Here is a 15478-nt window from a genome sequence, read left to right as displayed (position 1 = left end):
CAGTGGATATTTGTATATTAGAACTTGATCCTCACTGCATGACCGCAGTGTGGGTGCAGTAAAAGTGGAGTGCCTGTCAAGAATACTCGACTACAAATTAATTCAAGCTCCTCTTTGCCAACATTCCAGTCTTTCAGAGGTTCTTGGATAGGTGGTGATGTCCATTGTGTGACAACCGTTAACCCCTTCAGTGGCGGGTTTCTTACCACCCTGTCAGAACCACCAGGGTAGGTTTTTTAAATGGGCCAATCATTTAATTTCAACTAATTTTCCAGTCGCGTTCCAAGAGCCATAACTTTTTTTTATTTTTCCATTGACACGGCCATATGAGGGCTTGTTATTTGCGGGACCAGTTGTATTTTTTTGATGGCATCATTTTTGGGTATATATGATGTATTGCATAATTTTTGTAAAAAAATTGTACAGAGATTGAGGGGGGGGGGAAGTTCTGCCATTTGTTTTTTCGATTTCATTTTTACGGCGTTCAGCTTGCAGAATAAGTAATGTGAAAACCTTTTTCTCTGAGTCAAAACGTTTCCGGCGATACCACGTTTATACAGTTTTTGCATGTTTTGCTATTTTTGTACATTTAAAGCATTTTTTTCTTAATGGTTTGCTTTTGTGTCGCCACATTCCATATTTTTATTTTTCCATTGCCAGAGCTCTAGAAGGCCATGTTTTTTTAGGAACATGTAAAATTTTGATCACTTTTTTTTTTATTCCATTTTTTTTCTAGGGGTAAGATTAACAAAATCTGTCATTCTGGCATGTTGTTTTTATTTTTCACTGCATTCTCTGAGCAGTATAAATGTATTAAAGTAATTCTACAGGCCAGCACGATTACGCCAATACCAAATTGTAAGTTGTTTTTTTTTTTTGCTACTTAAAGAAAGAATTATTTCCCCTCGTCATCCTGACAGCATACACCTGGAGGTTGTCCGCTGGACACCTGTTGGGACAGGAAGCGGAAAATACAAAAGGTAACTCCCACCACCGGCTCACCAGTGTCTTCCTGTCCCTACAGGACACTCCAAGCGGAGCCTCCAGGTGTATGCTGGAGGTGAATGAAGAAAGAAGACTCCCATGCAGCCTGTCTGCCCGTGGGGGGACGACTCTCTGTTCGGGATGGCAGGGCTTGCGCTGGTGAGACCCTACGAGGGGACCCTCACCCGCAGGATCTACCCAGCGCTGTTCCCCCTGTGGGAAAATCCTGCCCCAGTACGCTACCCAGTGGGGTAGTCGTACTGGTAGAAGCACCCCGGTACCTGGAGGGCTTGGAAACGCCGGCGTCTCCAGCGGGGATCCAGCACAGAAGACAGGTATGCCAGCGATGGAGGGGGGGGGGGGGGTCTTCTGCCCGAGCAAAAGGAAAAAATTTCTGGGAGTGATTCTGGACTCACACCGCCAGTGCTCATCCCTTCCCCTAGAAAGGCAAAAAGCGATCCAGGACGAGTGTCGGGCACTTTCTCTAACCATCAAAGTCTCCCTTAGGAGAGGCATGAGGGTCCTCGGCCTCATGACATCTTGCATCGGGGTAGTCCCTTGGGCCCAGTTACATTGTAGAACTCTCCAAGACTTTATCCTAAGCAACTGGGATAAATCCCCCGCCTCCCTGGATCGGAGCGTCGTCCTTACCCACAAGATAAAGTCCTCCTTGGAGTGGTGGATGTCTATCTCTAACCTTGCCAGAGCCACGGTTTGGTACCCCGCATCCCCAGTATCCATCTTTACTGACGCAAGTGCAACTGGCTGGGGGGCCCACTTAGTCCGTCATTACGTCCAAGGGGGCTGGAACCGGGAGGAAGCTACTCAATCCTCCAACTACAAAGAACTTTGCGCTGTCTGGAAGGCCATTCGGGGCTTCGAGACAGAGATCAGGGGTAGACACATTAAGATCTTTTCGGATAACATAACAACTGTGTCCCTCATTCGCCACCAGGGATCCACGCGGAACCCCCGACTCCAAGACCTGGTGGCGAAAGTTCTCGGGTGGATAGAGCAGCGGAAACCTTCCGTCACAGCGTACCACGTAAGGGGCCCAGAGAACTCCATGGCGGACCATCTCAGCCGCAGGAAGATAGACCCCGGGAGTGGACTCTACATCCACACGCATTCCAGCTAATTATAGAAAGATGGGGGACACCAAAGGTGGACTTGTTCGCCTCCCGGGAGAACACCGAGTGTCCCCGGTTTTTCTCCAGGGGAGCAGACGGGGGCTCCCTGGGAATAGACGCACTATCCCAGGCTTGGGATTGGGACCTTGCATACGCCTTCCCACCTATCCCCCTGATTCCTCTGGTCCTAAGGAAAATTCAGGGGTCCCCAGGCTCCGTTATCCTGGTGGCCCCATTCTGGCCCAAAAGACCCTGGTTCCCGCTCCTGGCCGCTCTCTCGACACAGGATCCTCTACATCTGCCGCAGAGAGACGACCTCCTTCAGCAGGGTCCCCTGATATGCCCAAAGGTCCGACAGTTCAGACTGGCGGCCTGGAAGCTGAGCGGGTAAAATACCTGAGCCAGGGCCTATCAGGGAGGGTGACCGCTACTTTATGTGAGAGCCTCAAAAAATCCACCAGAAATATATACTCTAGGGTGTGGGATACTTTCTCTAGGTGGTTGGGGCATAGTATACATGACCTCCAACAGCCTGACATTAACAAGATATTGGAGTTCCTACAGGATGGATTGGACATGGGGCTAAGACCTGGTACCCTTAAGGTCCAGGTGGCCGCCCTTGGGGCCTTCTTTGACTTCCCCTTAGGCGACCATAGGCTAGTTAAGAAATTTCTGAAAGGGGCAGTTAGACTCCACCCCTTTATAAGGGAAACCATGCCCCCATGGGACCTGAACCTTGTTTTGCAGGCCCTCTGCGCACACCCCTTTGAGCCCCTGGAAGATCTATCAGTGAAGATCCCCTCCTATAAGGTTGCCTTCACATCCGCCAGACGGATCGGGGAGATCCAATCCCTCTCTATTAGGACCCCGTACATGACCACCTTCCCAGATAAAATAGAGTTCAGGCCTGACCCCTTTTTCCAACCGAAAGTTCTCAGACTTCCACAGAGAACAGCGAATAGTACTTCCCTCCTTCTGCCAGGAACCCCGTAACACCACGGAACAGAGGTTCCATAATCTAGATGTTAGACGGGCAGTCCTGAAGTATTTGGAGGTCACACATTCCTTCAGGAAATCCAACAATCTCTTTATTCAATTTCAGGGTCCACGCAGAGGAGGGGCCGCTACTAAGGACTCCTTAGCGCGTTGGGTCAGGAGGGCCATGGAAAAGGCATACAGATCCCAGGGGATCCCACTCCCGGGCGATGTTAGAGCCCATTCCACTAGGGCGGTCGCCTGTTCCTGGGCGGAGAGAGCCCAGGCGACAACCGACCAGATCTGCAGGGCCGCCACATGGTCGAGCACTCATACCTTCACTAAACACTATCGCCTGGACCTGGGGGCCAGCCGTGATATGGCCTTTGGGCGGAAGGTGCTACAGGCAGTGGTCCCTCCCTAAAGCCCTCAGATTGTTGGCACTTCTCCAGGTGTATGCTGTCAGGATGACGAGGGGAAGACGGGAATTAGGTCCTACCTGTTAATTCCTTTTCTTGAAGCCATCCTGACAGCATAGGGGCTTTTCTCTCCCCTTGAGTTATTTTTACGTGAAGTAACGTATTGTACTATGGTTTCTGTATTAAAAATGATTGGTTAAGCAAAGCCGGGTCACTGTAGTTATTTGGTACACACTGGTGAGCCGGTGGTGGGAGTTACCATTTGTATTTTCCGCTTCCTGTCCCAGCAGGTGTCCAGCGGACAACCTCCATGTGTATGCTGTCAGGATGACTTCAAGAAAAGGAATTAACAGGTAGGACATATATATATATATATATATATATATATATATATATATATATATATATATATATATATATATATATATATATATATATATATATATATATATATATATATATATATATATATATATATATATATATATATATATATATATATATATTAATTATAGTATAGTTTTGGGTTTTTTTTTATTGCTGCATTCAAAGACCCCTAGCATTTTAATTTTTTTTGTCAATGGAGCTGTGTGTTTTTTTTATTTTGCGGGACGAGTTGTACTTTTTATTAGTACCATTTATTGATCTGCAGAATTTTGATCACTTTCTATTCTGTTTTTGTATGGTGAGAAAGGCTAAATTAGCTATTTTTGCCACATTTTAAATTAATTTTTTTTACATGCTGTGCAACCTGCAGATTTAACCTCTTCCTGCTCCAAGACGTACATTTACGTCCTGCAGTGTCGGGGTATGTATGAAGAAAGATCGCAGCGTGGGCCTCAGCTGCTTATCACAGCTGACACTCGCGGGCAATAACTGCAATCGAACAGCATTATGCCATACTGTGATCAAAGAATCTAAATTCTAAAAAAAAACCTACAGATTTGGTATCGCCGTGTCCGTAAAAGTCAGATCTATCAAGGTAGCACATAGTTAACGTAGTACAAAAAAAATTAATAAAGAACGCCAGAAATGCACTTTTTCAGTCACCCCGTCTCCCAGAAAAAATGCAATTAAAAGCGATCAAAAAGTTGTATGTATTACGAATTGGTACTAACAAACTACACAACATCCCAAAAAAATGAGCCCTTGCACAACAACGTCAAAAGAAAATTGTTATTGCGAGCAGAAGATGCAGCAAAAAATTTTACAAAATTAAATGTCTTTGAAAAAAAATACAAGTACTACAACAAAATTATACACGTTTGGTATCGTAGTAATCATACTGACCTTATAGAATAAAGTTGTAGTTTGTTTGTGTGCTGTAGAAACACAATACACCGAAAAATGGTGGAATGTTGTGTTTTTTTTCATTTTACACCACTTAGAATTTTGTTGAACTTTTTCAATACATTATAGGGTACTTTAAATAGCACCATTCAAAAATGCAACTCGTTCCGCAAAAAACAAGCCCTTATACAGCGACGTCGATAAATAAAGGAGTTACGATTTATTTTTTTTTATGGGGTTAAATAATGTACTAACTTCCTTTTTGGGTCATTATGACGCAGGGATACCACATGTCTAATTTCGTTTTAAATTTTTATAAAGTAAAGGGAGAAAGGTGGTGTGTTGGCTTTTTCTTTTTCCTAACTTTTTTGAAATTTTTGTTCCTTTAGGGGACTTCCACAGAGACCCATCAGGAGCCCCTGATCACATTGCTGGGGTTCGATGGTGACAGCCCTTTACATGCTGTGGTCGCTTAGACTGCTGCATGTAAAGGGTTAAACAGATAAGAGGTTTTCTCTGTTCTGCTGTGTAAGAGCTGGTGCCCGGCTGTCCTCTGACAGACTATCACCAGCTCTCCCTGCCACAGGGACCATCAGCTGGCTTCTGACAAGCCGATGGGCTCCGTGGCAACCTGTAAACAAAACAGTGCAGGGGTTTAAAAAAAAAAAGCCAGAAGTTTCCGGCAGCTCGGTCCTACCTTCGTGCTTTTTTTTAAAGTCCTGCACTGTTCTCTGTGGGTCTGTGCAGGCAGAGCACAATGCCACAGCTTATATCATTGTGCTCTGCTGGTCCCATAGTGAAACATAGCTCGGAAATCTTCCTTGCTATATAATTATGGGCAGTGGAGATCGTCCCGGGAAAATTTCTGGGCATGTCACTGAAGGGGTTAACACCCCTCTTACCCTCACACCACTGATTACGCCAAGATCTGTTCTTTCTGCAGGGAAAATACATTGCAGCTTTGGAAAGTTTGTTCTACTTCAAGCTATTGTAGCAATGACACTTGGCTTAACCCCTGAGTGACCAAGTCTGTTTGCGTCTTAATGACCAGGCCAAATTTTGGAAATTTGACATGTCACTTGGACATAGAATAACACCGTAAAGGTTTTGCAAATCCAAGTTATTCCGACAGTGTTTTTTTCATCGCATATTGTACTTCATTTAGGCGGAAAAAATACACCAATAGAATTTGTGTATATTTATTAAAAGCTCCCAAATTAAGAAATTTCACATTTTCAACTGCAATATCTCAAATATGTGCAAACCTAATATAGAAATTTTTGAGAAGATATATATTTCCATCAGTTTACTTTATTCTGGGCGCACATTTGGAAAATTTTATTTTTTTTGTTTTTTTTAAACAGTTTAGGAGACGTACAAATGTAACATTAATTATTAACATTTTGAGGAACACTTTGTTTTCCTGTACCAAGCCAGGATTGCAAAGGCTCATAAGTGTCAGAATGATAGATACACCCACAAATGCCCTTATTTTAAAAACTACACCCCTTGGTATATTCATGGAGGGGTGTCAGGAGTGTTCTAACCCCACAGTTTCTTTTCAGGAATTAATGCAATTTAGACGAGAAAAAAATAAAATGTCATATTTTTGCTAATATATAATTTTAAACACAGGATTTTTTTTTTATATTGCACATGGAAATGAGGATTTGCACCCCAAAATGCATGCGCCAGAGCTGGGGAAAGGTCCACGGATAAGGATCTAATTGGGGGACATCGCCGGTGGCCTTGGTTAAGTAATTTCACCTCCCAACTTTTTTTTTTTTAACTTTTACTTGATTGGATAACGGCGATCATGTGACTGGGAAGCACGTACTGCGGCCCCCATGAAATCTCCAGGCGCTTGGCTACATTTAGTAGCCAGGTGCAAGCAGATTTTAAATTACCCTGGCAATCTGCGGCTTTTGCGCCTGCATCCGCCATTTTGGTGACGGGCGCGTGCGCAGAAACCAGGGTAAGGTCTGTGGATTAATCCAGGGACCTTAGGTACCTAATTTCATCTCCCCTCACTGATCTGATCCATGAGGGGAGATGAAACAAGTATATATTTAATTTTTTTTTACACTTTTTTGAACTTTTTTATGCGCAGACGCCAGCCGCAGGTCCGAGGAAGACGCCGGATATCACAGAGGACAGGGAGCGAGTATTCTTAGCTCCCCGCACGGATTCAATCCGTAAAGGGAACTAAAACGTTAACTTCTGACTTTACGCGATTGTACATTGACTTTAACGCAATCGCCGGTATCCGGTGGATACCGTCATTCGTTTTCCCCGGAAGTGGGGTCCCGTGGCCCGGGACGACAGCTCCAGCATGCTGGCAATCTCCGGTAGCTGACAGCATGGAGCTATCACATCCAGAGTCTGCAGGGCTTTAATTCCCAGAGGAAGCATGTTTTTACGTCCTCTGGCAACTAAGCCCAGCAGGCCAGGACGTAAAAAGGCAATTGGCTGGTCACTAAGGGGTTAAAATGAAACCAAAACCATGGCTGCAGCCTCAATAGGGCTGACAGTCAAGTGGGGCTGAGAAAATTTAAAGCAGTCAAGTCATTGTGTGCAGAGTTGGGTGGAAGCGGGCAGCAGGACGTAAGAAGGCAATTAGCTGGTCACTAATGGGTTAAAATAAAACCAAAAAACATGGCTGTAGCCTCAATAGGGCTGACAGTCTCTAAAGTGGAGCTGAAAATATTTAAAGCAGTCAAGTCATTGTGTGCAAAGTTGGGGGGAAGCGGGCAGGAGAGAGAATAATCTGTGATTCTCCTCTCTGTCCCTGTGAAGGAGTAACATGCACTATTTTCATGTTTTTCCTCAACACATATGGGTGTCTTTTTCTTGGAAAAGAGTGAAAGGATAAGCACTTGCTCATGTAATCAATCTATGCCATTTAACCCCAGAAATGCCACAGTCACTGACCACAGCATCTAAACTTGACATATTGAAAAAAAACCTGTGCATAATTGGTATTGACAAATCTGTAATAACCCTAAGTAGAACATATTCATCCAACACTGGAAATTCCTTTAAAAAAAAAAAAAAAGCTTAAATACCCGGTTTCTGTTCAGCTCACTACGGAAACAATAAGTAATCAAAAAGTCGTATGTATCTGAAAATGGTACAAATTCAAAAAGTACAAGTTGTCTGATACAAATCAAAACTTAAACAGCTCTGTCAATTGAAAATTTAAAAAGGCTATGATCTTGGAATGTGGTGCCACAAAACAAAAGGTGTAAATGGTAATATGCCAAAGTAGTAAAGCATAATAAGACCTCTAACTTTATTCTATGGGTCACTACAGCACCACCACATTTAGACCTCATGTTCACGGGTAAATTAAGGCCGGCTGCACACTGCCGTGATGGGCTCCGCCGCGAAATCCCGCGGTGGAGCCCGTCACAACGCCCCCCAGGAGACCCATACTTACCTGCGGATCCGGCGTCCTCGCTCCTGCATGACGCTTCCCCGCCCACCTCCGCCGCGTCATGTGACACGCCCACCGCGTCACATGACGCGGACGGCCGTGTCATATGACGCGGGGAAGCGTTTTCACGCTATCTTCCGCTGTGCTACAGCGGAAGGTAGCATGAACGGACGGCTTCCATTGACTGCAATGGAAGCCGTCCGTGCATACACCCGCGGCAAATAGAGCATGCCGCGGGTGAGGACGGGTGAATTCACGGTGCGGAATTCCATGGTGGAATTCCGCACCGTGAGCACTGAGCTATTAGGTTCAATAGAACCTACGCATTTGCAGGGCTCAAAGATACTGGCTCTTAAGAGGGCCAATATAGGCTCTGTGTATCACGCTACTTATTCCAACTATGCCAGAGGAGTCAGCGTGCTGGTAGCTAAATCAGCCCAATTTGTATTCCGACAAATCCCCATTGATTCTGGGGGTCGGTTTCTGATCCTTCAGGGCACCTTTTATGGCCGGCTCCTCACGATAATATTTATCTGCCACCCCCTGCTGATAAAATCCTTACTGACATAATGACCCAGGTGGTCTTGCTCGAACCCGCCCCAATAATATTTATGGGGGATTTCAATCTTTTTTTAGATCCGGTGCGGGACCGTTTCACTCCAGCTGCTTCTATATCAACCAGATTGCTTACGTGGGCTGACTCGTACTTGCTACAGGAAATATGGCGCCTGCGACACCCGCAGGACACTGCTTATTCATGTCACTCCCTAACATATAATTCCTTTTCCCCTATCGAGCTGTGTTTTGGCTCCCTGGACTGTCTCCCTATGGTGCGGGATGTGTCCTACCTGCCCAGAGGTGTATCAGACCATTCCCCACTCCAGCTGGTCCTCGACCTTGGTGTGGAGAGCTCTCGCCCTTTGTGGAGACTCGGCCCCTTGTGGCTGGAACAGGGAGAGATACAGGAGTATGTTGAGCAGGAGGCAGGGATGTACTGGGAGGTCAATGAGGGGACTGCCTCAGAACTGACTGTGTGGGATGCCTTTAAGGCCTTTACCAGGGGGTCTTTTACATCCGCCATTGCTGAATATAGAAGATCTCTGCAAGCTGCCTGATTGGACCTGGAACGCCGCCTTGTTGCAGTAGAAGCCAGGCACATAGCAGATCCTTCCCCAGAAGCCTACCTGGATTTAAATAACCTACGGCGGGAATACAAATTACTACTCACTGAGTATACCAAAAAGAAGCTTCTTTACTCCCGTCACCAGGTCTTTGACCAGGGAGATAAGAACGGTCATTTGTTGGCCTATTTAACAAAGGAGGATCAGACATTGCCGCCAATCACGGTGGTGCGCGATGCTTCGGGGACCCTGGTGGATAATCCCAAACTGATCAATCTAACGTTTGCCCACTTCTATAGGTTCAATAGAACCTAATAGCTGCGGGCAACGCCGTGGATTTCCGCCGCGAATTACGCGGCGGAAATCCGTTCGTGGGAAGGAGGCCTAATATTTCAAATCCACAGCATTTTTCCGCGCACCCTAGGGATGCATTAGACACCCGCAGGTAGTTAAATACCTGCGGATGTCATTTTTCCCGTCAGGCGCGGGACCGCGTGCGGGAAAAAAAAACGAGACATGCTTCATTTTCGTGCGGGTGTCCCGCAGGCCTCTATTGAGGCCTTTGGAAGCCGTCCGGATCCGTGGAACACCCGTACCAGAATTAAAACTCACCTATCCGGACGCTGCGGTTCTTCCTTCCTTCCTTCCTTACTTCCTGGCCGGATCTTCTTTCTTCTGCCCGGTGCATGCGTGCGGCACGCTGCCGGCGTGCCGAGCACATCCGCTGGGCCGAAGAAAGAAGATCCGGCCGGGAAGGAAGGAAGAACCGCAGCGTCCGGAGAGGTGAGTTTATTGTTTTTTGGTCTCATGTCCGCGGGGCAGGAGGGACCCGCTACGGATTCTTCATGAAGAATCCGCGGCGGGCCTGATTTTCCCCGTGGACATGATGCCTTAGAGTTCCTGGACTTTCACTTCGGAATGCTCCTACTTTATTGGCTATTTCTGATCATCTTCCAGCAGCTGGAGATGGTCACGTATAGTGCTATACGGACTTGAAAATGGCTGACTGAGTTGGAGGGCTGAGAAGTGAACGTACTAGGACTTTTTAACTTGTGTATACCACATAGTGACTGCTGTAAATATAAATCCCCCAAAAGCTGTGGTGAAATTGCTTTTTTTTTTTTCTTCTTTTTTTTATCCTATTGTCCCCGAGAAAGAAAATTGCTATTCAATACATTATATGTACCTGAAAACTTACCTGTATTGGTGCCTTTTAAAACAAGAACACGTTCCACAGAATACAATATCTCACGCAGCAAAATTGACGACCACTGGAACACACGGGGAAACTATTTACTGGATTTTAGGATTAAAATTAATTGTCACTAAGGGGTTAAAAATGGACTTATGTCACCATATTTGGCGCAGAACTCTGTTGCCTTGAGACCTAAATTCAAAATCTACAATAAAATGCCATTTTTGGGAGGGTTTTTCCAATTTTAATGTCCTTTTTAGAAGGTTAAAGTACAATTGGGGTCTTCGGTTTCTTTCCAGTTCAGCATGACTAGAATCTGAAAGAAACCTTTGACTAGAGCCACATTTACACGCAATCATTACCGCTCAAGCGATGTCTTTTGATCGTTAATCATTTGCGTGTAAATGCTACCATTGTTTACTTTTTCATCCAAACGATTATTTTTAGTTGAGTTCAAAATCTATCGTTCGGCCAGAGAGCTGATAACATTGTATTCAGCTGCAGTCCTGTGGCAAAACAAAGGGGCTGTATGCAGATAACAGACCACCTGCTGTTCTCTTCATACAGCTTAGGGAGGCTCATTTACATGGAAATGAAGCTAATAAACTGCCAATGATCATTAGCAGCTTATGGAAAATGATCACTTAAACTGTCAATCATCTTCTGAACGAATTTTGAGCGATCATCTTTGTGTGTAAATAGGGCTTAAAGTGTGGTGTGTGACCCTAACAGCCAATCAAATGGTTTCCTTTCTTCTCGTGCTTTTCAAAGAGGCTCTGATCCGAGTGTTATCAGAGTTTCCGATTTATTTTGGTTCACTTTTGGCAGATGTTTATTGTAGAGCATTCCAGGGATGTTCCTTGTGTCGTGAGTAAACGTGTTTGCTGTTTTAACATTTGGATTTCATTGCATCACTTTCCCTAATTGATTATCCATGTCTTTTTCACTATGAGATTTAGTTTCTAGAAATATCAGGATAAAATGAAGCAGATTCCCCAAGCGCATCCTGTCTACAGTCTTAGTTGGGATAAAGTAAAACAATGAAACTTAGTTGGGTAGAGGTCTATATCCAGTAAAGTCCTTGGCTAAAACTGTTGGAAGACTTAACAGAACTATAGATTATGGTGATGAAATTGCCATAGAGCTGAGAAGCAGTGTTGGTGCTCCTGTGGAAGTTACTCACAATTTCCAAGTGGATTTTGTATGGAAGTCAACATCATTTGATAGGTATGCAAGTTGCCTTTACACTTCTTGACAGAATGAAGACCTCTCAGTAAGCCTTCTGTAAATGGCAGTTCAAATCATACTTGCTGATCTCAAATACAAGGTCATATATAAACACATCCCTCAGCATGCAGACGGGCAATATGCTGAACAACTCGCACATGTGCCTTATCTATGTGCTGTACGATCAGTCACTTCCCCCAATATGTGGAAGGGGTGCGGGTGGTTGTTCAGCAGTATTTTGTACCTGTGCTCCTCCACAGAGCGGTCTGGACTTGTATGTTTCAGTAGATCAGTAAGTATGACTGCCTTCTGTGGTTTTCAATGGCAGTTGTAAAGTATTAAGTATTGGTTAATTACAAAAATACAGTAAAAGTATTGAAAACAGAGTTGCCTGTTTTTCACCCTCTAAAGCCAATGAGCCTTTTTAAAGCCAAAGCCAGCACTGTATCCTAAACACAGAAGATTATAATGGAAACAAATTACTTGTCTATCATTGGGTGACACAAAAGACCTACTAGGAGGCAACACTGGGCAAATAAAGTTAGTCCCTCCTACCAGCTACACCCTTGCTGCAGGCTCAGAGCTAAGTCTGTTTTATCTTTGTTTCTGTAGTAACATAGTATATAAGGCCGAATAAAGACAATGTCCATCTAGTTCAGCCTGTTTATCCTCCTGTCTTGTTGATCCAGAGGAAGGCGAAAAACCCCAAGAGCAAAAGCCAATTGGCCCTTTTGGGGGAAAAATTCCTTCCCGGCTCCCTAATGGCAATCAGACTAATCCCTGGATCAACCCCTAATAGTTCCTACCTGCCTGTATACCTGGATTAACAATTAACCTAAGATTTATATCCTATAATGTTCTTCCTCTCCAGAAAGACATCAGGTCCCCTTTTAAACTCCCCTATGGATTTTGCCATCACCACATCCTCAGGCAGAGAGTTCCACAGTCTAACTGCTCTTACAGTAAAGAACCCCTTTCTATGTTGGTGATGAAACCTGCTTTCTTCTAGACGTAGCGGATGCCCTCTTGTTACCGTCACAGTCCTGGGTATAAACAGATCATGGGAGAGATCCTTGTATTGTCCCCTCATGTATTTATACATAGTTATTTGGTCACCCCTTAGCCGCCTTTTTTCTAGAGTAAATAACCCCAATTTTGATAGCCTCTCTGGGCATTTCAGTCCCTTCATTCAGTTTTAGTTTAGTTGCCCTTCTTTGAACCCCCTCCAGCACTGTAACTTCTTTCCTGAGCACCGGTGACCAGAACTGTACACAGTATTCCATGTGGGGCCTGATGAGTGCCTTTATACAGTGGGAGGATAAAGTTCTCGTCCCTCGCCCCTATACCTCTTTTAATGCCCCCCAAGACTTTATTAGCTTTTGCAGCAGCTGACTGACATTGTTTACTCCAGTTTAGTCTACAATCCACTAATACCCCCAGGTCTTTTTCCATATCACTTTTCCCTAGCAGTACCCCATTTAGTGTATATTGGTGACATCCGTTTCTCCTGTCCATGAGCATAACCTTAAATTTTTCAACATTAAACTTCATTTGCCATTTTTCTGCCCAAGCCCCCGGCTTATCTAGGTCCGTTTGTAGTCGTACGTTGTCCTCCATTGCATTGATTATATTGTATCATTGTGTCATCTGCAAATATTGATATTTTACTATGCAGCTCCTCTATCAGGTCATTAATAAATATATTGAACAGAATGGGGCCCAGTACTGAACCCTGTGGCACCCGGCTAGCAACGGTGGTCCAATCAGAGTACGAACCATTTATTATCACCCTCTGCTTTCTATCTATGAGCCAGTTCTTTACCCAGATACACACGTTTTCACCCAGTCCGAGCTTCTCATTTTATATATCAGCCTATTATGGGGCACGGTGTCAAATGCTTTAGAGAAGTCCAGATATACGAGATCAATAGACTCTCCCAGGTCCAGCCTAGAGCTTACTTTATCGTAGAAGCTGATCAGATTGGTCTGACATGATCGACCCTTCATGAACCCATGCTGGTGAGGAGTTATTCTGTTCTCCTTGAGGTACTCTTCGATGGTGTCTCTCAGAAACCCCTCGAATATTTTTCCCGTTACTGAAGTGAGACTTACCGGCCTGTAGTTACCAGGCTCACTTTTGGTCCCCTTTTTTATAAATTGGAACCACGTTGGCAATGCGCCAATCCAGTGGTACGACCCCGGTCTCGATAGTATCCACAAATATTAGATACAGTATAGCAGCCTAGCTATCACATCACTTTCTCTTTCACCTCACGTTCTCCCTAGAACTATGGCTCTGCTTAGTCTGTATGGCTCGATGTCAGGATTTGTGTTCTCTCCTATTGCTTATGTACATCTGCTCAGCTCCGTGCCTGTTAGGGGACAGCTGGTAGGAGGGACAAACTTCGTCTTTGCTTAGTATCTCTTCCTAGTGGCAGCATCTGTACCCAAAAGACTTCTGTGTCCCTCAGTGAGCGTGACAGAGCTTTTACAGTAAGTAACAAAAAATCCTGTGGTGGCTCTTCCCACCCCATTCCCCCCCCCCCCCCCCCCCCCCCCCCCATCCTTTTTTTTTCACTGGTCAAACAAGAAAAAAATGTAATGCATGTATATCGGGCCTCGTTCACACGGGCTATAAAATCATTGCTATGTTTTGTAACCTGAAAGAACCCATTTGAAACCATGGACTTCACACACATCCGTTTTGTAGCAATGATTTTTTTTGGACCCCGTGCGAACGAGACCAACAGTTGATAGGCTGGAGCACAAGTGGTATGAAAAGTTAGTGTCCATTTAAACGCTTTGTCCCTCTTACATTTTATGTGCTCGGGGTAAATGTTCCATGTTGGTCATGTTTGCGATTTTTATTTACTTTGTTTAGAATGCAGAGCGCATTGAAAACCTTCGCAGTAGATGAAACTTCAGTTTCTGGTTACATTTACCACAAACTTCTGGGTCATGAAGTTGAAGATGTAATTATAAAATGCCAGCTTCCCAAGAGATTCACAGCTCAAGGTTTACCGGATCTCAACCATTCACAGGTGAGATGATGATCCTGGTTTTTACAGGATATTTTAGGTTGGGCATTTTTGTTCATGTTGCCAGTAGATTTTGGTAGAGTTTGAAATGACTATTTACTACTGCGGATAACTGCAGTTTTATCTAATGGCTGGCGAGGCAAATAAACTTATTCCGGGATGATTTACACTGAGGAAATCTCCCGTTCTACAAACACTCTTGTCATTGGTAAACAGTGTCATTCATGTACCAGGCAGCGCATAAACTGGCTATTGCTGTGAACTTGGCCCTTCTTTCTGAACCTAAGTATGTGGTCTATCCTAAGGATAGACCACAGATTTGCAGTAATGTCTCATGTAGACTTCCTATGAAGATGATTAGCATGCATTAACCTTTTCTCTCCATGGATCGACTAGGTTTACGCAGTGAAGACCGTTCTGCAACGACCTCTCAGTCTCATTCAGGGGCCACCAGGAACTGGGAAAACTGTAACTTCTGCAACGATTGTGTATCATCTTGCTAGGCAAGGAAATGGGTAAGTAGTTTACTGAATAGAAAAAAATGGACAAAAATGCATATATCGGATCTCATTTATGAAAACTGACTGACCGTAAGGCCGGACTTTGCTGCCAAAGGCAACCAGATGTCAACTTTCATGTCTTCAACTGTAAAAATAAGAGAAT

At 44.5% G+C, this 15478-nt stretch overlaps 1 protein-coding gene across 2 annotated transcripts in view; it reads left to right on the top strand.

Annotated features, from left to right (window-relative positions):
* UPF1 (UPF1 RNA helicase and ATPase) overlaps window positions 1–15478 on the top strand; it is a 112848-nt gene that overhangs the window by 58401 nt on the left and 38969 nt on the right. For both annotated transcript variants that reach the window (XM_066604564.1, XM_066604563.1), the window contains exons 9-11: window positions 11669–11777; window positions 14659–14818; window positions 15212–15330. In XM_066604564.1, coding sequence (XP_066460661.1) covers window positions 11669–11777; window positions 14659–14818; window positions 15212–15330 — 388 coding nt within the window. The remainder of the gene's footprint in view (window positions 1–11668; window positions 11778–14658; window positions 14819–15211; window positions 15331–15478) is intronic.

This window comes from Eleutherodactylus coqui, chromosome 5, assembly GCF_035609145.1.
Source record: "Eleutherodactylus coqui strain aEleCoq1 chromosome 5, aEleCoq1.hap1, whole genome shotgun sequence".
Lineage (NCBI taxonomy): Eukaryota > Metazoa > Chordata > Amphibia > Anura > Eleutherodactylidae > Eleutherodactylus > Eleutherodactylus coqui.
Note: the sequence above shows the minus strand (reverse complement) of the source record. Positions and strands in the feature narration are given on the sequence as shown.